Genomic DNA, 27971 nt, shown 5'->3' on the forward strand with positions numbered 1-27971 from the left:
CATCGTCTGCCATCGTCTGCCACTAATAAAAATGGCGCCGATGGCCCTTTGCTCTTACCATGTGACAGGGTATCCGTGCCATTGGCCGTCCCCTGTCACACGGTAGGAGCACTGGATGGCCCGCGCCATTTTTTCAGAGAAAACCAGTTATTTGAAGACAGAGTAAGAAGACAGCATACAGACTATTAGATAATTGAAGCATTTTATAAGAGCACTTTTGTGATATAAAAAAAGAGAACATCATTACACAGCCCCTGAGGCAGCCCCAAGCGGGGCGAAACTCGGCCTGAGTCAGGCACCTGTATGCATTTATGTCTCCACTCAAATAAAGATACATTTGGACTACTTTTGGTGTCTAATCTGATCTGGATACATACATACAGGGAATGGATAATTGGTTCTTACCTGCTAATTTTCGTTCCTGTAGTACCACAGATCAGTCCAGAATCCTGCCCAGTGGTGGAGAGGAATTTTTGGAGAGTCTGCTTGATCTCTTTACTGTATTGATTCAGAAGAATTCTGAAGAATGGTACTGGTTTCTCATTAGTCCATATAAGAAAGATTACAAAATTAGTTATAATTCTCGCTTATTGAGGTTTCCTCTTTCCTCTGCTCATTCTGGGGAACATTGAAGAGTTCATTTACTAAGAATTTTGTTAAATATTTAATGTTTGGTTACTGAGTAATACTGAGAGCTGCAGGTGACACGCTGGGTTAAGAGGCGGTGCCTGCAAAACTGCCTCCGTCTGCTGGAAAGGAGGCAAAACCCACGAGTCGGAATCTATCTGTGGTACTACAGGAATGAAAATTAGCAGGTAAGAACCAATTTCCTTTTATCTTAATTATACATAGAAGCTATTATCTCATTTCTAGTTGGACAGCCCAGGCAGTAGAAATAAGAGAAAACAATCACAGCTGTATAGAATGTATCTGAAAGATGCACCTATGAATGTGTTCATCTTAGTCTGCTACATATTTGAGAATTTTCTTCACGTGAATTTAGTGCTTATGAAATGAGTAAAATTAACAGCACAGGAAAATCCAACTGGCTTCCTGACACACTTTGCCAATCCAATAATGACTAGGGATGTGAATCGTGTCCTCGATCGTCTTAACGATCGATTTCGGCTGGGAGGGGGAGGGAATCGTATTGTTGCCGTTTGGGGGGGTAAAATATCGTGAAAAATCGTTAAAAATCGTTAAAAATCGAAAAATCGAAAAATCGGCACATTAAAACCCCCTAAAACCCACCCCCGACCCTTTAAATTAAATCCCCCACCCCAAATAACTTAAATAACCTGCGGGTCCAGCGGCGGTCCGGAACAGCAGCGGTCCGGAACGGGCTCCTGCTTCTGAATCTTGTCGTCTTCAGCCGGCGCCATTTTCCAAAATGGCGCCGAAAAATGGCGGCGGCCATAGACGAAAAAGATTGGACGGCAGGAGGTCCTTCCGGACCCCCGCTGGACTTTTGGCAAGTCTCGTGGGGGTCAGGAGGCCCCCCACAAGCTGGCCAAAAGTTCCTGGAGGTCCAGCGGGGGTCAGGGAGCGATTTCCCGCCGCGAATCGTTTTCGTACGGAAAATGGCGCCGGCCATACGCGTATGGCCGGCGCCATTTTCCGTACGGAAAATGGCGCCGGCAGGAGATCGACTGCAGGAGGTCGTTCAGCGAGGCGCCGGAACCCTCGCTGAACGACCTCCTGCAGTCGATCTCCTGCCGGCGCCATTTTCCGTACGAAAACGATTCGCGGCGGGAAATCGCTCCCTGACCCCTGCTGGACCTCCAGGAACTTTTGGCCAGCTTGTGGGGGGCCTCCTGACCCCCACGAGACTTGCCAAAAGTCCAGCGGGGGTCCGGAAGGACCTCCTGCCGTCCAATCTTTTTCGTCTATGGCCGCCGCCATTTTTCGGCGCCATTTTGGAAAATGGCGCCGGCTGAAGACGACAAGATTCAGGAGCAGGAGCCCGTTCCGGACCGCTGCCGTTCCGGACCGCCGCTGGACCCGCAGGTTATTTAAGTTATTGGGGGGGGGGGGGTTCGGGAGGGTGGGGGATTTAATTTAAAGGGTCGGGGGTGGGTTTTAGGGGGTTTTAGTGTGCCGGCTCACGATTCTAACGATTTATAACGATAAATCGTTAGAATCTGTATTGTATTGTGTTCCATAACGGTTTAAGACGATATTAAAATTATCGGACGATAATTTTAATCGTCCTAAAACGATTCACATCCCTAATAATGACATTCATTCTGATTTCTATGTTGACCTGCCAAGCAGGCATTAAAATTGATAACTGACTTTCCTAGCATCCAGTCAGATGAATCTAGGACAAATGGATTATGCATTCCTACCAGCAGATGGAGACAAAGTAATCTGACATCACAGTGTATACACCCCTGTAGTTACATCAGCCTGCCAGTATTCTACATCTCCAGAAGATGATGGACGTGCATCTCCCCACTGGGGATTGCTTCATTTTAAAATAAAGGAGAATTAAGGCTAAAATTTGCCCCGCCCTCCTGCAGTGATACAAAATGGTCTCTCCCTCGGTTGAGAATTCCTGAGGTGATTTCTGTGGTCCCTCAGATGTGAGCCTTGGTCCAGAAGCTGGTTTTGCTGATGTGGACTTAGCTGCTTGAGCAGCTGAAAAGCAGCTGGTGCAAGAAGCTGAGCGCAGCGGTGATGACACATGCCCTCTCCCGCCGCAGCCAGAGACCATCTGCTCAGCCAGGTACGGCTGAGCGCTGGTAAGTTTAAAAAAAAAAAAAAAAAAGAAGAGATAGCAGGGAAGTTTTTTTGTTGTACAGGGTTTCCTCCTTCCCCTGGTCTCTGTGCTCAGCGCGAGGGTTCGATATTCATTCTGCTCCATGGGAGGTAGAAAGGCATGAGAAGCCTGGTGGGTTGAGCAGCCTCCTTATGCTAGGCCCTGCTCCAAGGCTTTTCTCTGTGCGCCATGTGGTAGGCCGCAGTGGCTTTTCTCATGCTTTCTAAGGCTGCTCTCTACAGGATTGTCGGTCCGGTGTGTCTGTCTCGCTGTGCATCCAAGTTGTGCTCCCAGTTTTGGGGCACACATTGGGGCTTTGTAGTCTGTGCGCCCATGTTAAGTGATACGTAGTGGCCACGCGCTTACCTATTGCGCACAAGTGGCACTGTGTGCTTAACATTTGTGTCCGCTTAATTTTTGGCTGCCTAGTTAAGCACCTAGGTGTGTGCTCCTAAGTGTTGGACGCATAATTTCTAGGTGTCTATCTAAAAACAAAAAAACAAAAAACAGCTAGACACATGCCTCTGGTTGCCACTCAGTGCATTGTCGGCCATCATGGCACCTGTGCATAAGAAGCCTAAGCATCTTTCTCTTTGCACTGCTTGTTATATATGGGCATCTCAGCCAGTAGTGCTCGCTGATTTGTGCCAGTGCTGTTGGGAGGCTCAGGGTGAATTGTCTTCCTCTGATTTCACTAAGCCTTGTTCATCCCAGCCGGATGTGGGTGTGGGTAAAGGCAATTTAGGTGGGGCACCTGATTTTGGAACTCCCCCAACTGGTTCCTCAGCAGGGGAAGTTAGCTCAGTAAGTATGCCTCCCGGTCTGGCTTTTTCTACTTTTTTCAGGGTAAATTTTTCCAGGGATTGCAGTCCTCGGCCCTGTCCCATGCTCCTAGAGAAGAGGCGCAGGGGAAAAACCTTGCCTGGATTTTTTGTTGGGCGCCAGAGAACTCCTGGAGCAGAAGTGGGTCCTCTGGATAGAGATCCGGATGGCACGGATGACGACGCTGATCCTGCCTCTCTTGTGGATGGTGAAAAATCCCCCTGGATTAGAACTGTATGGAACTATGTTGTGGTTCTTTCATAGAGATGAACTGCCAGCTCTGATTTCGCAGATCTTGAAAATTGCTTTGAGTTCCTGGGACAGATTCAGTGTCTGAGCCAAAGAGAGATCCCATTTTGGTTTCCTTGCGTAAAGCCTCTTGTTTTTTTTCCCTGTGATGGAGGCCATTCAAGAAGTAATTGATCCTGAGTGGGGAGCACTGGAGGCTATTTTCAAAGAGGGTTGGATTTTGGAAGGCCTGTTCCCTCTGGATCCAGTGATAAGAGCGCTTATGTTGTTTCCAAGGTGGAAATGCATTCCTTTCCTTACGACAGTGTTTCTCCAAGGACAAGCAGGTTGGTGGTCCTCACACATGGGTGACATCATCGGATGAAAGCTGGCATGGAACTTATGCGAATCACCCATGGACTGCACTCAGTCAGTCCTGCCAGCACCTGACAAAGGTACAAAAACAGACAGAGCAAGGAGAGGACATAGATACTAAACTGCAGGTGCAGTGGATATATATATATATATATATATATATATATATATTTTTTTTTTATAGGGAAGAAATAGACTCTTGTCAGACTGCACAGTGACTAAGGCTTGCCATGTGGCTGGCAGACAGAGGAAAGAAGAAAAAAGGGAAAAGAAATAAAACTACCATAAGGTAAAGAAACAAAAACAGCTGCAGCTCTAGAAAATCACTTACATAAACTGTGAGGAGACAGCAAAGCTGAATACCATGCCAAACACGACTCCCGTGATCACACGGCATCGCGGGGGAAAAAAAAAGACTGAGGGACTCTGCCTAGGGAGCAGGGTGATGACTACAGCTGCACATGCTCAGTAGGGCAAGTTTGAAAATTCTGAGCATGTGCAGCTGTAGTCATCACCCTGCTCCCTAGGCAGAGTCCCTCAGTCTTTTCTTTTTCCCCACGATGCCGTGTGGTCACAGGAGTCGTGTTTGGCATGATATTCAGCTTTGCTGTCTCCTCACAGTTTATGTAAGTGATTTTCTAGAGCTGCAGCTGTTTTTGTTTCTTTACCTTATGGTAGTTTTATTTCTTTTCCCTTTTTTCTTCTTTCTTCTGTCTGCCAGCCACATGGCAAGCCTTGGACGGCTGGTGCCATCTTGTGCTCCTACCATGTGACAGGGGCCAACCAATGGCACCGGTAGCCCCTGTGACATAGTAAGGGCAAAGGCTATCGCAGCCATTTTAATACCGGCAGCCGACGGCGTGAGTGCAGTAGATGGCTCCCGGACCCCCGCTGGACCACCAGGGAGTTTTGGCATGTCTTGTGAGGTCAGGAGGGTGGGGGTTTTGTTTAAATTCGCTCCCTTAGACAACCAAATAATTCGGTGAAGATTTGTTGTATTCGTGGGAAATTGCGATATGTTTCGTGATGCAACGAATATGGCCCTATACGTTGCGGATTGCAAAATACGTTGCAAACGAATGCACACCCCTATCGGATTGTTTGGGTTTTGTCGGACAATGCGACGATGGTGACGTATATGAATCATCAAGGAGGTAGAAGAAGCCTCGCTGTGGCTCGGGAGACCCAATTGCTGTTTTCATGGGAACCTCGAAGGGATCGCAGCCTCTCATGTTGTGGGAGGGGACAACGTGCAGGTGGATTTTTTAAGCCGACAGCAACTGGACCCCGGGGAGTGGGAACTGTCCCCTGAAGCCTGGAACCACATTTGTACTAGATAGGGAGTTCCTCAGCTAGATCTCAAGGCAACCAGGGCCAACTTGAAGACATTCAGGTTCCTCAGCCACAGAAGAGACATTGCCGCGGTAGGCCTAGATGCTCTATTGTGTCCCTGACTGACGGGTCATTTTCTGTATGTGTTTCCTCCATGGCCACTCATAGGTTTAGTGCTTCATTGCATAGAAATGCATCCAGAGACAGTGGTTCTTGTTGTGCCTGAGTGGCCGCATCATCCGTGGTTCATGGACTTGGTGCATCTGGTGGTGGATGGTCATCTTCGGCTGGTTCACCTTCAGGGGTTGCTTCACTAGGGTCCCATATTTTTGGATCGGGAGGATCACTTTTGTGACATGGCTTGGCTTTTGAGAGGTGGTGCCTGCATATGAAAGGATATTCAGAGCCAGTGAGTTTTTCCCTTCTTCATGCTAGAAGAAGGGTAGCCTGAAGAAGGATTATGTTAGAGTGTGGAAGGTTTTTGAGTCCTGGTGTAGCCAACATGGGGTGGATCCTCTGTTGGCTTCTATTCTGCAGATTTTGTCCTTTCTGCAGCACGGGCTGTCCAAGGGCCTGGTTTTTGTTTGCTCCAATTCCAGGTTTCTGCTTTGGGTTGTCTCAGGGGTAGGTGCGGGGCAGGCCTTTGGCATCTCAACCGGATGTCATTTGTTTCCTCAAGGGAGTGAAGCATTGAAGCCTCCGCTTCTCAAGGTCTGTCCTGACTAGAATCTTAACCTGGTCCTGCAAGTCCTCTGTGAACCTCATTTTGAGCTTTTGGGTCGTGCCTCTTGAAGGATCTTATGCTAAAGACAGTGTTTCTGGTCGCAATCTACTCGGCCAGACGTATTTTGGAACTTCAGGCTCTTTCCTGTCATGACCCTTTCTTATGTATTTCCATCGACAAAATGTCTCTGAGTACGGTGCCTTTTTTTTTTTTGCCAAAGGTGATTTCTGCCTTCCATTTGAATCAGTGGAATTGTTGGGTTTTCCAGATTGGTCCAGAGACTCTGCCTTATGTAGAGATCTTCATCTTTTGGATGTTCGACATGCGCTCTTGTGGTACTTGAAAGTCACCAAGTCTTTCCAAAAGTCAGACCATCTTTTTGTGTTGTTTGGTGGAGTGAAGAAAGGAGACAAGGCGTTGAAAGCTACTTTGGTCCAATGGTTGAAAGAGGCTATTTCTGAGGCTTATGTTGCTAAGGCTCATATGGACCCCAGTGGCCTTAAAGCACATTCTACTAGAGCACAGGAGACCTCTTGAGCCTAGTGTCAGTTGGTGTCTCCACAAGAAATATGTAGGGCCATGGTGTGGTCTTCCCTGCATACTTTCACCAGGCATTACTGTTTGGATGTTCGAGTGCCTGAGGATGTGGTTTTTGGTAAAAGTGTTTTGAGAGTGGGTCTTTTGGGTTCCCATCTGGTTTAGGGTTGCTTTGGTACATCCCACTCATCTGAACTGATCTGGGTATGTTCAGGAAAGGAATATTGGTTCTTCCCTGCTAATTTTCATTCTTGTAATACCACAGATCAGTCCAGAAGCCTGCCCCAATATTGTTACCGAAAGACTGACCTTCCTGGTACTCAGATGTGTGGAATTGTTTGGATATTGCCACTGCAACAGTTCTTTTTAGTTTCCCTAGTTGGCAGGGCATTTTTGGAGCCTTGCAGTTTGTGTAGATACTCCAGTTCAGAGGAGTCCAACCACTGGGTTTTTTCCAGTTCACCCGGGGGTAGAATTCTATATAATCTTGGCTTCACTACAGGTCAATACTGAGGGACTGCAGGTGGCACGCTCGGTTATGTAGCAGTGTCTCAAAGTTTTGTTCTCTGCCTCCATTTGCTGGTAGGGATGCATAAACCCACTTATCTAGACTGATCTGTGGTATTACAGGAATAAAAATTAGCAGGTAAGAACCAATTTTCCTTTATATCTAACATTACCAAAATATAGTTAATGTCGAACCCACGTAGAATAGTATCTAGGGATGATAATAGTGTTTTGGTGCTGTGGCCTTGTCTAAATCCATGTTGATTTTGATCCAATATGGAATTTTTATTTAAGTACTCTGTGAGCTGGAATAGTACAAATGATTCTATTACTTTTGCCATAGTTGTTAGAGATATGATTGGTCTATAATTTGAAAGGTCCAAAGGATCTATTGACTTTTTTGGGAATGGGAGAGATAATCGCTTGTTTGAGAGAATTAGGATACAGTCTTGATTGTAAGAATAAGTTCACTATGTCTGCTAGATGTAATGAAATATCATCACATACCAGTTTTAACAAGCTGGTGGGACAAGGATTCAGTGGACTGGATGACGATTTTTAATTTTTGTGATAATACTGTAGTAAAAGATTTCCACGAATACGAGGGATAAATCACAATTTGTGGGTAGTGACGGGGGAGGGAGGACAGAACTGAGCCACAAAATGGAGAACTTAGTTGGCTCTATCTCCTAAGTAACATGAATACTTTTATTAAAAATCATACCCAATATCAGTATGACCTACAGTATAACACTGCACTTCTTTTACCCAAATCAAATTTAAAATAACATTTAACAGGCTTGTTTGATTTCTATCCTTAAATCATGCAGGTTTTCTTTTGTGGAAGTCAACAATTGTTAAATATACATTCTTCATATTCTTTGCAGGTGATGAGTCGAAGAACTTCAAAGTAGCAGAAGGCGAGGTGGTGATTATAAAATGCAATTGTATGAGCAGGTATGATGTGAATGTCAACATCACATGGTTCAGTGAAGATGGGGTAATCCCAAATGAAGAAAGAATGCGACTATATGCCTCTGGTGAATTTCTTAGGATTATTCCAACAGTACAAAGAGACACAGGGAAATATGCCTGCTTTATACAGTAAGTCTGAAGCTGATAGTTTTCTAAAGTGCATTATAAAGCATCATGAGGCGAGGGGGGACTGTACAATTAGAAATGTAACCCATTTTGTCTTGGTCATGTAACTTTTTTGTTTGTTAGATTTAAAAATAAAATAAAATCAATGAAATTTAATCAGTTTTGAATGGTTAATATCCCAATGTTGTTGAAATGGTAGTCTCTGAGGAAAAGCAGGATGGTACTCCTCACACATGGGTGACATCATCAGATGGAGCCTTGAAGTGGGAAAATTTATGTCAAAGTTTCTAGAACATTGACTAGGCACACTGAACATGCCCAGCATGCCTTATACTACGTGTCCACACGGGGTCTCTCTTCAGTCTCTTCTTTTCTGCGGAGCTGTAAATCTTGCAGTGTGATTGAGCTCACTTTGGCTGCTTTTAGCCTTGTAGAAAGCATTTTTTTCTTCGTGAATTTTCCTCTTGATTCCACCACTGAGTTTTTCTCAGTGCCTTCCCATAATGGCTCTAGTCTGAGTTTTCGGTGTTTCAGAGAAGTTCCCTATCGCATTTGATTCCCCCCTTGGTGGCAGTGCCTTGGTGCCCACCGGCCATTGATGCCCACTGCCATCGCTTTCCACTTTGTGACAGTTTTGTTTTGCCCCATCATGCCCACATCCAGTTTTTGCCAATACCCCCAGTTCCTGAGGACCATGTCTATAACTGATCCCAATGAGGTATGTATCTTCTGCCTAGGGGCATCACATGACATCCAGGGTTGCCATTTATGTACCCAGATGATCCCAAAGGAATGTTTGCTTCGACTAGACAAGATGGATCAGCTCTTTGGGTCAAGGAAGTCCGAGTCAGCATTGGCGGCATCAGCATCAATGGACACTGCGCCATCGGTGGGACTGGCTGTCCTGTTGCCACCAGCGGATAGGGGCACCGGAAACCGACCATTGTCGATCTCCGGGCCAAGAGTGCCGGGTTCATCATCTTCAAACTCGGCACCTGGGAAAGACTGGGCCAAGCATCGAGGCAAGCCTAATTTTATTATTTATTTTATTTAAAAAAAAAAAGTTTAGATCCGCTTATATCAAAAAATGTGCTAAATGTATTACACAACAAATTAACAGTTATAAAATAGTAATAAGAACTTAAGAACAAGCCATACTGGGTCAGACCAAAGGTCCATCAAGCCCAGCATCCTGTTTCCAACAGTGGCCAATCCAGGCCATAAGAACCTGGCAAGTACCCAAAAACTAAGTCGGTAATGCACCGACTTAGTTTTTGGGTACTTGCCAGGATATAAGTGGAATCGAAACTTTTTTTTTAAAATAAAATAAATAATAAAATTAGGCTTGCCTCGATGCTTGGCGCAGTCTTTCCCAGGTGCCGAGGTTGAAGATGATGAACCCGGCATCCTCGGCCCGGAGATCGACAATGGTCGGTTTCCGGTGCCTTGATCTGCTGGTGGCAATAAAAACAAATCAAAACAAAGATAAAAAAAACAAGTCAACTATTTCATATCACATGTCATAACATATAAGTATTGGCACCAGTCCTAATCGATGCATTGTGCCTGGTGCAGGGATGCACTGGCTTTTGCCGTGATGCATCCTAAGAAACCCCGTGGCATGGAGAGACCATCCTCTATTGGTCCATGGGGTCCGAGATGATCTCCACCAATCCTGGTACCAGTTGCTGATCCCCCTCGCAAGTCTGAATAAGATCTGGACACCCCTCCTTCCTCCCAGTCGGTGTTGGCATTGGCAAAGTTTGAGGAGGAGCTGTAGTGTCAAGTCTAGCTGACGATGGATCAGGCACTACAGGGCATCAGGCCTGTGGCACAGCATCCTACTGCTGCCTGAGAAGACCAGTGTGCTCATCTGTGCATTACCGACCCAGCTGGTGCTGGTTCTCGGGATGGCACAAGTGCCCAGCGTGGCACAGAAACTGTCTCCTACTGATATGGTGGTCATTGCTGGTTCTTCCAAGGAGGAAGCTCCACCAATGCTGGCAGACATTGAGGCTTGTAGCACCCCATCCGGTTCTACCAGTGTCTGCACCTCTGGACAAAGGCCGAGCACCCATGGCTGCAACCCCTGTAGCATACAGTGAGGATGAGAGTCCCTTTGACCCCTGTGGTGATTATCCAACAGAGTCCTCTGAGGAATCTGATGGTCTCCTGTCAGACCCTGCTCCAGATGAGCGAGGCGAAAGAAGTCCCCGTCTGAGGACTTCATCTTTGTAGGGTTTGTGAGGGTGATGGCAGAGGTATCCCATTTCAACTTTTGACAGAGGAGGATGCCAGGCACAAAATGATTGAGATCCTCCAGTTTGTGGAGCCTCCTAAGAAGATCATGGCAGTCCCGATATATGAGATCCTTAAGAAGTTGCTGCTGAGGATGTGGGAACATCCTCTCACAGTGCCTCCTGTTGAGAAGGTAGACGGGGTCCACCTCATCCAGAAGGCTGCCAGATTCAATAAGCATCAGCTGCCTCACCAGTTGGTGGTAGTCGAATCCGCCCTCAAGAGGGCCAAGTGCTTTCAGACCCATTCCTCGGCACCCCGGGGAAGGACACTCTTGGGAGGAAGGTCTTCCAAGGCCCATGCTTATTGCCTGCATCGCTGCCTATCAGCTCTACATGAGCCAGTACTCACAGGAAATCTGGAAGCAGGAGGTGGCTGAGCAGCCTCCTCAACAGCAGCAAGACACCCTCATGTCACTGGTGCATAAGGGCTGAGTGCGGCAAACACAAGGTCCATGTGACCTACAATATTTTCAAGATGGTATTGAGAGTCTCTGCAGCGGGAATCAGTGCCCACAGAATGGCATGGCTGTGGGCCTTGGATCTCTGACAAGAAGTACAGGAGCAACTTGCTAACATTCCATGTACTGGAGAGAATCTCTTCAGAGATAGAGTGAGGGGTGCTGTGGCTCAACTCCAGGATCTCCATGAAATCCTCCATTAACTCTCTGATAGTACTGCAGACCCATTGTCCTCATCCAGGAGGCTGTCGAGACTGGGACCAAGGAAATCTTTCTTTTGCCAAAGGAAGTACTATCCTTCACCTCCTCACTCCTGTCAGTACCATCAGGGCTCCCGCAGCTGTCCCAGGCAGCAGAAAGCTTCCAAGCCACAGCCTGCTCCTCAGTCAACTCTGGGGATGGGGTTTTGACTGAGTCGCAGGAAGTATAAGCCAGTTGATCATACCTGGGGTGATGGACCCTCCGGTTGGGGCAGGCTGCAGTTCTTTGTGAACCAGTGGCCCAGTGTAACCTTGAACCAGTGGGTTCAGACCATTGTCCGTCAGGGATACCAATTGAATCTATTGGGTGTCCCACCAAATGTGCCCTGGTAACCCATTAGGAGGTACTTCTAATGGAGTTCTCCTCCCTCTTAATGGCCAGGGTGGGGATTCTACCCCAGGTACTTCTTGATTCCCAAGAGAACAGGAGGACTCCATCCCATCCTAAACCTAAGGGCTTGAACAAGTTTCTAAAAAATAGAAAAGTTCAAGATGGTTTCCCTGGGCACCTTGATCCCCTTTTGTGAAAAGGGGACTGGCTATGCTCCCTTGACTTAAAGGACACATATATTCCCATATTGAGATCTTGCCTGGTCACAGGAAGTATCTCTGATTTGTGGTGGGAAATCAGCACTTCCAGTACGAGTTGTTGCTGTTTGGGCTCGTCTAAGCACCACATGTCTTCACAAAATGCCTGGCTGTAATGGTGGTGCACCTCTGCAGACTGGGCGTGCATGTTTTCCCATACCTAGATGATTGGCTGATCAAGAGCTGTCAGGTCCATATGCTTGACCATTTGAGTGTTGGAGTCACTAGGGTTTGTTCTCAACTACCCAAAGTCCCATCTCAGCCTGTCACCTCAATTGGAATTCAGAGGGGCTGTTGTTTTGGCAACCACTGCTGTACAGGTTCAAAAGAACCATCAGGTGTCAGACTGGTACATGTTGAGGCTGTTGGGCCATATGGTCACAACCATCCATGTCATTCCCTTGGCATGTTTACACATGTGCAGAACCCAGTGGACCCTGAGGTCACAGTGGCATAAAGCCACTCAGAGCCTCCATGATTCCATCCCAGTCACCCCATCTCTCAGGGGCTCATTGTCTTCATGGTGGGTACTTTCCAATCTGAAACAGGGGATTTCCTTTTGGAGTCTCCTCACTCAAATTGTGCTAACCATGGATGCATCTACCCTGTGATGGGGAGCTCATGTTGATGGACTCGGCACCTAGGGCCTGTGGTCCATTTAGGAGTGTTCTTATCAAATCAACTTCCAGGAGCTCAGGGCGATCAGATACACGCTATGGGCTTTCACAAATCAGCTGTCCAACAAAGTTGCCCTAATCCAGACTGACAACCAGATAGTAGGGATATGCAGCAGGGACGGATTCGTCCCATTCTGTATTCATATTCGTCGGGACCCAAATCCATTGCATTCGTTCTCAGGGGACCCTGATCCGTTCATTAGTTACATATGTATTCGTTTTCCAAAAAAAAATCCATCCCAACCCTTTAAATTTAATTTACTACAACCCCTCACCCTCCTGCCCCCCCCCCCCCCCCAAGACTTGCCAAAAGTCCCTGGTGGTCCAGCAGGAGTCCTGGAGCGATCTCCTGCACTCGGGCCATCGGCTGCCAGTATTCAAAATGGAGCCGATAGCCTTTGCCCTTACTATGTCACATGGGCCGACCAACGGCACTGGTAGCCCCTGTGACATAGTAAGGGCAAAGGCTATCGGCGCCATTTTGAATATTGGCAGCCGACGTTGTGGTTTGGCAATACATTGCAAACGAATGCACACCCCTACCAGGTAGCAATGTGATATGTGAACAAGCAGGTAGGCACGGGATCGTACCTCTTGTATCAGGAAGCTGTCCAGATCTAGTCATGGATCCTGTCCCATGGAATAGTGCCCAGGGCCATGTAACTGGCGGGATGGAGAACGTGGACAGGCTAAGTTGAGCCTTTAGGCTCCATGAGGGGTCCCTGGACCAGGGGGTAGAGAATCAGAAATTCCACCTCTGGGGTAGCCCGGACTTAGATCTATTCATAGTCCCCCTACAACAGGAATCTGCATCGGTTCTGCTCCTTGTACAGGATGGATGGAAAACTAACCTCAGACGCCCTTGCCTGTCATTGGGACAAAGGTCTTCTGAATGCATATCCTCTGATTCCCTTAATGGCAAATAGATTCTCTTGAAGCTTCGCAAGGGCAGAGAGACTATGATCTCATAGCCCTTCATTGGCGAAATGGGTATGGTTTCCACTCCTGTGGGAGTTGTCCATCCACAAACCAATCAATCCCCAGATGTTATCAAAAAAGATCAGGGCAGGCTGCGGTATCCTAATCTCCAGGTCCTGTCGCTCACAGCCTGGAAGTTGAGAGTTTGATTCTGCAGCCGCTTGATCTTTCAGAAGATGTCTTGGTTCCTGGTGGCTTCTAGAAAGCCTTCCACTAGAAAGTCCTACAGACTGAAGTGGAAGAGGTATTTGCCTGGTGATTAGAGGTTCATTCGTACTTCTGCACTTTTGTAGCTTAATATCTTGTTACAACCGCGGGGCCTTCAAATCCTGTTGCAGACATGGAGGCACGGTCGCCTGCTCCTGGGAGATTGTGAGCCCTTGGGCCATGGTACGGCTCAGGGAGGAGCCCCAAGACACACCGTGGGAGGTGAATGTGTACAGGCACAGGCAGAGCAGGAACAAGGCTGGGCTGAAAATAAGGCAAGGAATGTCAGGAACTGGAATAAGGCAGGCTCAGCCCTCCACTGGACCTACACACACCAGTGAGACCCAACAATGCAATGCTGGTCTCAGAAGTAGCCCTCCGGCAACTTGGTAGCCCTTCCGGACCCGCCACTTGAGAATGACGAGTGCGTGAGGAGGCTGAGGGCAGGAACAAGACGAGACATGGAACTAGGAACTTAAAAGACTCGGATGTAGACTCAGGATACTAGGAAGGCTCGGACAAGATTCAGGATACTTGGAAGACTCGGACTGAGGACTCAGAAGAAAACTTGGAAGACTCGGAAGACTCTGGATACTTGGAAGACTCAGACAAAGTTACAAGGAGTTTGGAAGACTCGGACGAAGACTCAGGATACTTGGAGGACTCAGACGGGGACTTGGAAGACTCAAGATACTTGGAAGACTCAGATGAGGGCTTGGAAGACTCAGGTTACTTGGAGGACCCAGCACGCCCTACACAGCCACCTATGACTAGAGATGTGAATCGTGTGATCGATCGTCTTAACGATTGATTTCGGCTGGGAGGGGGAGGGAATCGGATTGTCGCAGTTTGGGTTTTTTAAATATCGTGTAAATCGTGTAAATCGAAAACCGGCACACTAAAACATCCCTAAAATCCACCCCGACCCTTTAAAATAAATCCCCTACCCTCCCGAACCCCCCCAAAATGCCTTAAATTACCTGGGGTCCAGTGGTGGGGGGGAGGGCGGGAAAACCGGCACACTAAAACAACCCTAAAACCCACCCCGACCCTTTAAAATAAATCCCCCACCCTCCCGAACCCCCCCAAAATGCCTTAAATTACCTGGGGTCCAGAGGAAGGGTCCCGGTGTGATCTTTCACTCTCGGACCTCGGTGCGTTGTAGAAATGGCGCCGGCGCTACCTTTGACCTGTCATATGACAGGGCAAAGGTAGCGCCGGCGCCATTTTGTTTTTTTGTCCCCCGACGGCAGGAGCGTAGGAGATTGCTCCCGGACCCCCAGGGACTTTTGGCCAGGTTGGGGGGGCCTCCTGACCCCCACAAGACTTGCCAAAAGTCCAGCGGGGGTCCGGAACGATCTCCTACCGCGAATCGTTTTTCCGTACGGAAAAACGATTCGACTGCAGGAGGTCGTTCCGGACCCCCGCTGGACCCCCAGGGACTTTTGGCCAGCTTGGGGAGGCCTCCTGACCCCCACAAGACTTGCCAAAAGTCCAGCGGGGGTCCGGAACGACCCCCTGCAGTCAAATCGTGTTGCCGTACGGCCGGCGCCATTTTGTGGCGCCATTTTGCTCAAAATGGCGCTGGCCGTACGGCAACACGATTCGACTGCAGGAGGTCGTTCCGGACCCCCGCTGGACTTTTGGCAAGTCTTGTGGGGGTCAGGAGGCCCCCCCCAAGCTGGCCAAAAGTCCCTGGGGGTCCAGCGGGGGTCCGGAACGACCTCCTGCAGTCGAATCGTTTTTCCGTACGGAAAAACGATTCACGGTAGGAGATCATTCCGGACCCCCGCTGGACTTTTGGCAAGTCTTGTGGGGATCAGGAGGCCCCCCCAAGCTGGCCAAAAGTCCCTGGGGGTCCGGGAGCGATCTCCTACGCTCCTGCTGTCGGGGGACAAAAAAAACAAAATGGCGCTGGCGCTACCTTTGCCCTGTCATATGACAGGTCAAACGTAGCGCCGGTGCCATTTCTACAACGCACGGAGGTCCGAGAGTGAAAGATCACACCGGGACCCTTCCTCTGGACCCCAGGTAATTTAAGGCATTCTGGGGGGGGGTTCGGGAGGGTGGGGGATTTATTTTAAAGGGTCGGGTGGGTTTTAGGGTTGTTTTAGTGTGCCGGTTTTCCCGCCCTCCCCCTTCCCCTCCCCCTTCCCCCGATTTACGATTTTTTTGACGATAAATCGGGGGAATTGTTATTGTATCGCGGCTCTAATGATTTTTGACGATTTAAAATATATCGGACGATATTTTAAATTGTCAAAAAACGATTCACATCCCTACCTATGACTAGTTGCGGACCATGTCGGAAGCAAAGCAGACTCCAGGCAAAGCAGTGAAACTTCAGACCGGGAAGTGTCGAAGATTCAGGAGAGGCCTGCACCGAGGTGCACCCTACATAGCCGCCTGTGGCTGTTCGCGCACCACACTGAAATGGAGCAGGTTCTGGCAGAGTCTTGGGCATGGACAGAAGCAGGCAGAAGGAACTCTGACTGGGACAGGATTCAAGACAAGATTCAAGACTCAGGATTCAAGACTTCAGAACTCTGATTCAGGATTAAACCTCGGCATTAAAAACAAGGGCCTTTCGGAGACTTGCGCTGCAGACAATGAAAACAGGCTTTGTGCCACGAAGCGCCCTACACAGCTCCCCATGGGCTGGTCATGGACCACAATGGTGGCACGCCAGAAAAGGTGGACAAGCAAGGAACCTGGAAGCAGGATGAAGAACCGGAAGTGAGGACATGAGGACCAAGACTTGAAAATGGAACATCATGGATGACTGGAACACAGAGCATGGAACATCTGGAACTTTGGGTCCAGGAACATCAGGGATGTCTGGAACACGGAACATGGAACATCAGGAACTTGTGGACTGGGATCACCAGAGCTTGGAATATCAGGACTTCTTTTTTTTTTTTTAATTTTTTATTTCTCAAGTTTTCAAAAAATATACAATAGATCATTGTATCGGAAAATACAGAAATTATATAATTAATAGTGGGCCTTTCCTGCCCTTAACATCAGAAACAAAATCAAAATTTCTTATTAACAAATATCGTTTTCTTATTACATAGGAAATTTTGAGGGGGGGGAAAGGAAACTAATTTACGAGGAGTAATCAAAAGAAACAATTACAAATTACTAGCCCTGTAACTACCGCCTTTACACATCGACCTCATTACAACTCCTCAGGTGGTCTCCTACCAGATAAGAAATCCTTCAGCTGGACTGGTAAAAAGAAAATATATGTATTACTGGCCAGTTGTATTATGCATTTGCAGGGGTAGCGTAATTTAAAACTACCCCCAGCTGCTATGGTCTCAGATCTCATAAGTAGAAATTCTTTTCTACGCTGCTGCGTAGATTTGGCTAAGTCGGGATATACCCGAACAAGGCCTCCACAAAAGGAAACATTTATATTTTTAAAATAATTCCTCATTATCAAAGATACAGCTGTTTCTTCAAAAAAGGTCACAAAGAGCACCGCACGGTCAATAATTTCAACATTTGAGTTTTCTAAGTAATCAGTCAGATTATGAAATTCCGACTCTTGATGGGGAAAAGTTATCGGCGTGCTGCTTCTCTTAGGAAGGAAAAAAAGCTTTTTAGTTGCTGGTATCTCACTCTGAGGAATCTTCAAAACCTCCATTGCAAATTTTTTAAAGGTTAATAAGGGTATTTCCCCTGCAATTATAGGAAAATTCAACAGTCTCAAATTTAAGTGTCTCATATAATTCTCAATTGATTCGATTCTTCTCAAAGATGAAATCCTTTCTGAGACCATTGTCACATTAATAGACTGGAGGTTTTTTATAACATCATTAATTTTCTTTATAGAATTATCTTGCTCCAAAAATTTTTGCTTAGTGTCCTGTTCGAGTACACCAACCTTAGCCGCAATCTCGTCCAGTTTCAAGGTCTGGTTATCTAGTTTGGTAGACATTTTCACCATTAGTTCCCAGATGTTATCCAGGGTGATAACCGCCGGTTTGTTAAATTGCTGGGAGAGGGTTCTTACCCCGGTTCTATCGGGACCGCTCGCTTCTCCCGTTGTTCTGGGTCCTTCAGCGGCCTCCTCCACTCCTCTACTCAATTCCTCGGTCCCGCGAAGTTCCAGGGTTTCTCCTACCTCTCCAGCCGTTCGGTCGGCGTCTGAACCACCCAGCTGAGCATGCCCGATGACCTCATCAGTCTGCGACTCAGCTCCTCTGCCGACGGGCGGGGGCAAGGCTCTAACCGGCGTCCTGAGGTCTGGAGGGCTCAAAGATATCTCCCCTGGTGAGTACGGCTCTCCTCCCGCCTGCTCTCCAACGGGGACTGCAGCCCTCAATTGCGGCGTTTGGAGGGAGAATTCGGTTATTAATCGCTGACCGGCAGCATTATCAGGGTCGGGTGGGAAGACCCGAATCCTGCCTTTCCGTTTGTGCGGCATCAAACTTGAGGAAATAACGTTATTAACTTAGTTTAAATCGTGGGTCCGGAGCGATACGAATTCACTCCCTCTCAGGGCGCCATCGGATTCCCCCCGGAATATCAGGACTTCTGAATGAGGAACATCAGGACTTCTGGACGAGACACATCAGGACTTGGAACATCAGGACTTCAGGACAAGGAACAAGTGACGAAGGAGCTCCAATGAGGAACAAGACCAGAAACATCAGACAAAGACCAGGAATGTGAACAACATGGAACATGGAAGCATCTGGACAGGAGCAGACTATGGGAGACCTTGACTGGAGAAGAGGAACATGGACAACCATGGAACTCAATTCGAAGGCCCCGAGGAAGTGAAACTGAGCCCTTTTATAGGGCTGGACTAAGGAAAGGACTGATGGCGTCATCTGGTGGAGCCGCAGGTTTTCCCCATACTGGCCCTTTAAATAGCATGAAGGGGTCCGCGCCTAGAGGAACCCAGAAGATGGAAGTCTGCGGTGGCACTAGGGCTACGAAGAGAGCAAGGCCAGAGGCGGCCTCCATGCCATGAAGATGAAAGAAGTCAGCGGCAGCGGTTCCCTGCCGCTTGGGAGGAGACAGGTGGTGGCTCCAGGGCTGCAAAGGAGCGGCCACATGAAGACCATTGGCGGCGGCTTCCCAGCTTCAAAAAGGGAATCCTGGTGGTGGCTCGGGGCCACGAAGATGAAGTCGGCGGCGGCTTCTGCCACAAGGGTGAAGGACAGCGGCATCAGCTATGGCCTGGGGGCAACCTAGGCCGCGTAGAGGAGACCTGCATTGTCAGCAGTGTGTCGGGTGAGTGGAGGGCCTGCTCACGGGATGGGGTCCATGAGCAGGATTGTAACTTATCTGACATGGGGGGTCAGGTTTTTATTAGTGGGGTCTCTTGTCCCTGACTACTGTCATGCTGTAGATAGTCTCTTTGCAAGACTGGAAGATTGGGCAACCAAATGGCAGATGAAATTTAATGTGGACATGTGCAAGGTGAAGCATATAGGGAAAAATAATCCATGTTATATTTACATGATGTTAGGTTCCATATTAGGAGCTACCACCCAGGAAAAAGATCTAAGCGTCATAGTGGATAACACATTGAAATCTTCGGCTCAGTGTGCTGAAGAGTTAAAAAAGCAAACAGAATGTCTAAGGTTCTGGTCACCGCATCTCAAAAAAAGAAATAGTTACACTGGAGAAGGTACAGAGAAGGATGACCAAATGATAAAGGAGATGGAACAGCTCCCCTATGAGGAAAGGCTAAAGAGGTTAGGACTGTTCAGCTTGGAGAAGAGATGGCTGAGGGGAGATATGATAGAGCTCTTTAAAATCATGAGAGGTCTAGAACAGGAAAATGTGAATCGGTTATTTACTCTTTTGGATAATAGTAGGACTAGGGGGCACTCATGGTTAGCAAGTAGCACATTTAAAACTAATCAGAGAAAATTCTTTTTCACTCAATGCACAATTAATCTCTGGAATTCATTGCCAAAGGATGTGGTTAGTGCAATAAGTGTTACTGGGTTTAAAAAAGGTTTGGATAAGTTCTTGGAGGAGAAGTCCATTAATTGCTATTAATCAAGGTGACTTAGGGAGTATCCTCTGTTATTACTGTCATCAGTAGCATGGTATCTACTTAGTGTTTGGGTACTTGTGTTGCAGTTTGATGCTGCTGGAGAAGATAGTGGACCCTTGGGCCGGCCTACCTAGGGAGACAGAGTAGGCCGGGGGGTGGAGCCACAAGCAGGAAGGGTTCACCCAGGAACCAGGGACCCCCCGGGAGGAGCCCGTAGGGTCCCGGGTCCTTGGGACTGGGACCTGTCTATAGAATGTCCAGAGGTAGAGATGGGTGCAGAATGAATAGGAAGCCCAAGGTACCCGGAAGGCAGGGGACCGGCTGCACAGGGCCGAGGGCCGGCTGAAGGCAGGGCAGCGGGCGGCTGCGGAGTATGTAGCAACCGGAGACAGAAGCAGGCAGTGGGTGAAGCAGGGTCAGAAGCAAACCGGAATCTGAAGCAGGCTGAAGCGGAGTCGGAAGCAGACCGGAGTCAGGGGCTGGCTGCAGGCTGAAGCGGAGTCAGAAGCAAACCAGAGTCAGAGGCTGGCTGCAGGCTGAAGCGGAGTCGGAAGCAGACCGGAGTCAGGGGCTGGCTGCAGGCTGAAGCGGAGTCGGAAGCAGACCGGAGTCAGAGGCAGGCAGCGAGCTGAAGCGGAGTCAGAAGCAAACCGAAGTCAGAGGCAGGCAGCGAGCTGAAGTGGAGTCCGAAGCAAACCAGAGTCGGAGGCAGGCAGCGAGCTGAAGTGGAGTCAGAAGCAAACCGGAGTCAGAAGCAGGCAACGTGGAGATCAATAGGAGCGCAACTGAGAACAACTAAGGAGTTGTGAACCTCGTTGCAAGGTGCTGAGAGAGAGTCTGAATGCCGGTTATATCGGGACTTGGGCGTGACGTCAGCAGCGTGGGCGGGGCCGGGCTTCTGGGAGCTGGACGCTCAAGAGGGATGTCCTCGTGCGCGCGGGACCGAAGGGAAGCAGGCCCGTAATGGCGACCGCCACGTGGAGTGAGAGAAGCCCCCGGGGTCTGGAGCGGGTGAAATGAGTTGATCCCTGAAGCGGAGGTAGGCGGGCCTGAGCCCTAACAGAAGGGAAGTGGTCGGGACCGCAACAGTACCCCCCCCCCCCTTTACGGCCCCTCTTGAGAGGACCGGGTTTCTCCGGGTGGTCACGGTGGAACTGTTGCAATAGGGATTTGTCCAGGATGTTATGGCTGGGCTCTCAGGTGTTGTCCTCGTCGCCGCAACCTTCCCATGCGAGCAGAAATTCCCACCTTCGGTTGTAGAATCGAACATCCAGGACCTCGCGTACCTGGTAAGTAGGATCATCATCGATGGTGGTAGGCGATGGATCTGGAGGTCTTTGGTGGTAGCGAGAGAGAACTACGGGCTTAAGCAGGGATACGTGGAAAACATTGTGGACTCGAAGAGAGGACGGCAACCTCAGCCGATATGAGACTGAGCCCACTCTCTCGGCGATCCGGAATGGCCAACAGAACCTGGGTGCAAATCTTCGTGAGGTGAGGCGAAGACGAATGTTTTTGGTGCTGAGCCAAACCCGGTCTCCTGGCTGATAGGTGGGAGCCAGTCGTCGGTGGCAATCAGCTGTCTGGCGGAAGAGGCTGAGCGGATCAGTTTGTTCTGGGTCTTCTGCCACAAGGTCTGTAGTTGTCGAGCCGTTAACTGGGCGGCTGGAGAGGCACTGGGAGTATCGATGTGAAGCGGAGGTCTCAGCTGTTTCCCGTATACTAGCTGGAAAGGTGAGAGCCCGGTGGCAGCATGAGCTTGATTGTTATAGGCAAACTCGGCCCAGGGCAGAAGTTCTGACCAGTTGTCTTGCTTCTCATTGGTGAAGGCTTGAAGGTAGGTTTTCAGAGACCGATTCATCCTTTCGGACTGCCCGTTACTCTGTGGGTGGAAAGCCGTAGAAAAGCTGAGCTTCACTTTGAAGCATTTACAGAGAGCCCTCCAGTAACGTGCGACAAACTGTGGCCCACGGTCGAAAACTATGTCTTGCGGGAGGCCGTGTAGCCGGAAAATATGCTGGGCGAAGAGGAGAGCTAGTTCGGGTGCAGAGGGTAACTTAGTCAATGGAACAAGGTGCACCATCTTGGAGAAACGGTCGACGGTGACCCAGATAACCGTTTGACCACGAGATGGAGGCAAGTCCACCATAAGGTCTGTAGCGAGATGGGTCCAGGGCTCTGTGGGAACTGGCAGAGGCTGTAGAAGACCGCACGGGGGTCCGGGACTGGGCTTCTGACGAGCACAGGTGGGGCAGGAACTTACATAGACGCGAACATCCTGTCGCATGTTGGGCCACCAGTAAAAGTGATTAAGGAGTTCCAATGTCCTCTCTTGTCCTGCGTGCCCTCCAGTGAGGGAGTCATGAGCCCAGCGCAATGTCTTTAGACGATCTCGTTCGGGAACCACGGTCCTATCTTGGGAGAGGACCGTCAGGGCGGACAGGTGAACCTTACTAGGGTCTAGAATGTACTGTGGAGTTTCTTGGTCTTCCTCGGATAGGAAGGTCCGTGAGAGAGCATTAGCTCAGAGATTCTTGGCCACCGGCCGGTACTGTAGGATAAAGTCAAAGCGGCTAAAGAACATGGCCCAGCGGGCTTGGCGAGGGTTTAACCGTTGTACCTGGGACAAAAACTCTACGTTTTTGTGATCCGTATATACGGTGGTCGTGTGTTTTGCCCCCTCGAGCCATTGTCTCCATTCTTCAAACGCGAGTTTGATTGCCAACAGCTCTTTGTCACCGATGGAATAATTTGTCTCGGCGAGGGAGAACTTCCTGGAGAAGTAGGAGCATGGCAAGAGTTGTCCGGAATCGGAGTGTTGACTGAGGACCGCCCCGACGGCTATGCTGGAGGCGTCGACCTTGACAATGAAAGGTTTCGCCGGATCGGGATGACGGAGACAGGTGTCCATGAGAAATGCCTCTTTCAAGTCGGTGAAGGCTGTGACCACAGCATCAGGCCAGTTCTTGGCGTCGGCTCCCTTGCGGGTCAAGGCAGTAAGGGGAGCGGTCCGATGCGAGTACTGTGGAATAAAATGTCTATAAAAGTTAGCGAAGCCCAAGAATCTCTGGAGGGCATTGAGACCCCTGGGTTGAGGCCATCTAGTTATGGCTGATACGTTTTCGGGGTCCATCCGGAAGCCTGTGGAAGAAATGATATATCCCAGGAAGGGCAGGGCCTCAGCTTTTCTACAGCAGAAAGAGGCTATGGCATCGGGGATAAGGAACTCCTGGCCATAAAATTGTCTTTTGAAGAATGGCGTCAGTGGCTGGAGGGGGCGCAACACACCATCACTGTCTAGACTAAATACTGGCGGTCCCTCTGTTGCAAGTTCAGCATCAAGTTGGACTTCACCACGGCCTATCACCCTCAAGCCAATGGCCAAGCAGAGCGGATTAACCATACCTTGAAAACCTTTTTGCAGACCTTTGGAAACAAGTGAAAAGATGATTGGGCTGACCTCCTCCCATGGGCAGAGTTCTCACATAACTCTCTCTCCAATGCTGCTACGGGATCTTCGCCCTTCTTCAGCATTTATGGGAAACATCCGTTCCCTCTGCTCCCGATACCTCTGTCTGATTCTCCTTTTATTAGTGAATATCAGAGTTGTCAATTGTCATGGTCAGGCAAGCTGAAATCAGGAATCACCCCTGCAGAAAGGGCACAGGACTTCAGGGAAGGACTATAGGTGGTCTTCTGCCTAACCAGCTCCCTCCCCTTCAGGTTGAGCCCTCGGTTCTGGGGGACCAGTAGGACTTGGCTTCTCCAGAATATCATGGCCGGTATTAGCACTGGTGAGGGGCTGGATACAAGCAGGACTGGAGGTAGAGCAGGTGCTAAGAGCAAGCAGGAGCCAGATACAGCCAGGACTGGAGACTGAGTTGGAACTAAAACATGGCTGGTGCTGGTACAGTCTGGGAACTGAGACTAGGTACTGTGGTAGCTCAACCTGGTATTGGCAGGGCTAGAGACAAGGCTGGAGTTGAGGGCAAGGCCTGGACCAGAGGCAAGGACAAGGCCTGAGAAAACATACAAGGGTTGATTGGGCAGAGCAAGACGAGGACAGGATTAGATGAGGACTGAACAAGGATAGGATTAGATGAGGGTTGGACAAGGACAGGACTAGACAGGCAACAGGAAACAAGAAAGCTGAAACAGGGCATAGGACAGAATAGATAAACCTAGAAGGCCTGAAGGCCACAAGGTAGAGTAGGAAAGCCCAAGAGGGCACAGAGCATGGTAGGTAGGCCTGAAAGGCCGCAGAGTAAGGCCAGGAGGTCTAGATTTGGCCTAAAGTGAAGCAGATAGGCCTGCAAGACTAGAGATGAAGGCCAGCAGGCCTGGAAGGGCCCAAAGCAAGGCATGAGGCCAAGGCAGGGCACAAGGCAAAGTAGAAGGTCTGGGTAGGCTAAAAGGTGAGGCAGGAGTCCTGGATAGGCCACAAGGCAGAATAGCAAGATAAAGGTGGCGAGATCAAAGAGCCGAGGTGACTCAAGAGGCACCAAGGGAATGGATAGGCTGGGTTAAGTAGGGTGAGGGGTCAGGTGATCAGCAAAGAGATAACTTACACAGCAGTGAGCAGGGATCGCTGAGGACCCCTGGTGGAAAGGAGGCTGTGCAGCAGTTTGAACCATGACACAGGGAGGTTGCATAGCAGGGGAAACCATGACAACAATCCTTGTAGTCTTATTCCAGTTACATGAAGCAAAACACATTCCAATTTCATTAACAGTTTCAGTTCCACTCTGTGTTGCAAAATACTTGGTTTCCCACCTAATACATAATAGTCCCCAAAACCAGCAAAACAGGTTTTCAACATTGTATATGTGTTCAACTCCTAGAAAACCAACTCAAACTCAGGTACTGAGAACTTTCATTCTATGTGATTCAAATATATGTTTGTAATTAATCTAAATCCACGTTAAATCCTCAAAAGTAAGATACAGCCTTTAAGCAAACTTTTCCCCAGTCTGTGCTATTCAGTTCTTTAAAGTCAACAAGCATTTGGTATCTATATCTAATCCCTAACAACTTTAATTCTCTGATATCTCCAGGTGTAGTTTCAATTAAAGCTTATCCACGATTTTTCTTTAGCAGAAGAGGTCTAGCCCTTTAAACCTGCTATAACAGATCAGTCCCTTGGCAATCAAACTTATGTGGTCCTCAATTAGTGCCAAATTCAATTCTTTCAGATTCAAATGCACAATTCCCCCGCCCTTTTAATCCATAATCATTTTGACTTCCAAAGAGGCGGTAACACATCTTAAACAGGCAGGAACACTTCTTAAACAAGCTGGTTACTACATTAAGGACACTCCCCACTTTCTTCATAAACTTGGAGTAAGAGAGGTCTTCTGGCGGGGGAGATGGGTCGAGGTTGTTCCTCGAGGGATAACCCTTCAAACAGCCAGGAGATGTAGAAGATGATTCATATGCAGAAGCTTCCTGAGATGCATCTCAAGAGGGGCTTAATACCGGCCGGTCATTGCTCCTCAGTGAAAGCAGAGCCCTACGGGGGGAGTGCTCTCCCTGCCCATGACATTGTTCCAGTGATGAGAAAAACCATGTCAGTATTTGCGAGATTTGTGACATTGCCTGGAAGGCCAGGGTCCTCTGTGGTCTAGGGGAGGGTTCCCTTGGAGGCCCTCTGGGAGGCAATGCCACCAGCAGAATATCCGAGCCTGGGCCTCTGGGCCATACATGTACCTCTTCCACACAAGGGCCCCACTTGTGTCTTTTTTCCAAGGTATCTTGTAGATATGACCCTTCTTGCTAGCTCCTTGATTTTGAAGACAAGTCAAAGAAGACCCTGGATGACTGAGAAGATCCCGTTGACCCATAGACTGACATTGGTTCCACATCTGAGAATACAAACTTCAGATCTGGAACCGGGGTCCCATGTAAAGCTGATGGCTGGGCCATAGGCAACAAGCCCTTATCTGCCGGAGAAGTATGTGGGATCTGATGGTCTCTTTGGGTCTCCACTGCTTTGATGCACTCTTTGCCATGCCTCGGGGATGGGTCCTTGTGTTGATGTATGGATGCATTGACCGATGCTCTCTGGTGCTTCTCTTCTGTGTCATGATTCTTGTGTTTGACACATGTGCGTTGGCATGGCGCTGTGCACTGCATTGATGCATTGGGCAGGTGCGTTGATGAGTTGGGCAGATGTGTCAGTGCATCGGTGTCGCCTGAGACTTGACTGGGCCTTCAAAGCTGCTTCTCTTCTGACGCTCCCTGTGTCAAGGCGGTGTGGGCATGCTTCTGGAGAGCCCTTAAGTCACCTGAGGGGCCTATTGAAGAGGCCCTTTTCATCCTGGCTCTCAGGGGTTCCCGGCTGGGCCCTGGAGAGGACTGAGTGGATCCTTGAGCTGGCTCTGTAGTGTAGGATCCTATTGCTGCCTCATCACCTTCTGTATTTTCACTATCTGCTGCCTGAGTGCTCTTGGGACATGCGGCTGCAGTTCCTGCAACTGGATGGATCATGGTCGTGCCCCAGGCAAATGTAACAGAGCACTTGGCCATTTGTTGCCGACATTACCTTTCCATACTGGCAAAATTTGAAGCCAGGCGGTCTTGGCATCTCTATCTGCTGTTTTGCAGCAAAGCACTCACAAAAGTGTTAAGTTGTAGCCAAAAAATGGCAACAGTAAGGGAGCCGAGGAGCTCCATGTTCAGCCTGCAATGTGGAAGAACAAGACTGAGGCAAGCTGGAAACCACGCGGGAGAAGACACATACTTGCTTAGACGAGTTCTGCCAGCTAGAGGACAGGAGGATGTTCCCAGGCAGTATGGCTAATTCAGCCGGCTTATCTGCGGGAAAATGTGATGAATTGCAGGAGGACCTTGCGAGACTGTAAGATTGGGCTTCCAAATGGCAGATGAAATTTAATGTGGAGAAGTGCAAAGTGATGCATATTAGAGATGTGCTTCGGGTAAATATTTTGTGTCTGGCTTCTTTTTGGGCCCCCCTCCCCTGCGGGAATTTTGTTTTTCCCGTGGTTTGGGTTATTTTTTTGGGGGGGGGGGGCCTCGATAGTACACACTAACCTGGCAGAGTTAGTGTGCGCTATAGGGAGTTAGCGCGCACTAACTCAAAAATGAAATTTTCCCGAAATTTTGGATAAAATTCAGTTGTTTTTCGGTTCTCTCGAACCATTCCGAATTAGGCAATTTCGTTGACATTGCCTAATTTGGGAAAAACGATTGCACATCGCTAATGCATATAGAGAAAAATAACCCTTGCTGTAATTACACAATATTAGGTTCTATCTTAGGAGTTACCACTCAAGAAAGAGAACTAGGCATCATAGTGGATAATACATTCAAATTGTCAGCTCAGTGTGCTCTGGAGATCAAAAAAGCAAACAGAATGTTAGAAATTATTAGGAAGGGAATGGCAAATAAAAGCATGGATGTCATAATGCCTCTGTATCATTCCATGGTGAGACCACATCCTGAATACTGTGTGCAATTCTGGTCACCTCATCTCAAAAAAGAAATAGTTGCACTGGAGAAAGTGCAGAGAAGGGCAACCAAAATAAGGGGCATGGAACGGCTGCCCTAAGAGGAAAAGCTAAAGAAGTTAGGGCTGTTCAGTTTGGAGATGATTGAGGGGAGATATGATAGAGGTCTACAAAATCATGAAAGGACTTGAAAAAATTAATATAAATTGGTTATTTACTCTCTCAGATAATAGAAGGACCAGAGGGCATTCCATGAAGTTAGAAAATAGCTCATTTAAAACCGAAGAAAATTCTTTTTCACTCAGCGCATAGTTAAACTCTGGAATTCATTGCCAGAGGATGTGGTTACAGCAGTTAGTGTAACTGGGTTTAAAAAAGGTTTGGATAAGTTCCTAGAGGAAAAATCCATAAACAGCTATTAATTATTCCTGTTCGTACTGTATATCAGTCCAGACGAGTGGGTTTATGTATCCCTACCAGCAGATGGTGGCAGAAAACAAAATTTTGAGGCACTGTTTCATAACCAAGAATGCAACCTGCACTCAGTATTTCTGTCTCCGGCAGATGGTAGAAGTGCAAAAAAAAAAAGAAGTGCAAAAAAGAAAAAATATATATTTTAGAGAGA

General features: G+C 48.5%; 1 protein-coding gene across 1 annotated transcript in view; it reads left to right on the plus strand.

The window, feature by feature from the left end:
- Positions 1-27971, plus strand: part of LOC115092478 (interleukin-1 receptor-like 1) — a 129345-nt gene that overhangs the window by 25583 nt on the left and 75791 nt on the right. Inside the window, exon 4 of the mRNA XM_029603320.1 lies at positions 8174-8390. Coding sequence (XP_029459180.1) covers positions 8174-8390 — 217 coding nt within the window. The remainder of the gene's footprint in view (positions 1-8173; positions 8391-27971) is intronic.

This window comes from Rhinatrema bivittatum, chromosome 5, assembly GCF_901001135.1.
Source record: "Rhinatrema bivittatum chromosome 5, aRhiBiv1.1, whole genome shotgun sequence".
Taxonomy (NCBI): domain Eukaryota; kingdom Metazoa; phylum Chordata; class Amphibia; order Gymnophiona; family Rhinatrematidae; genus Rhinatrema; species Rhinatrema bivittatum.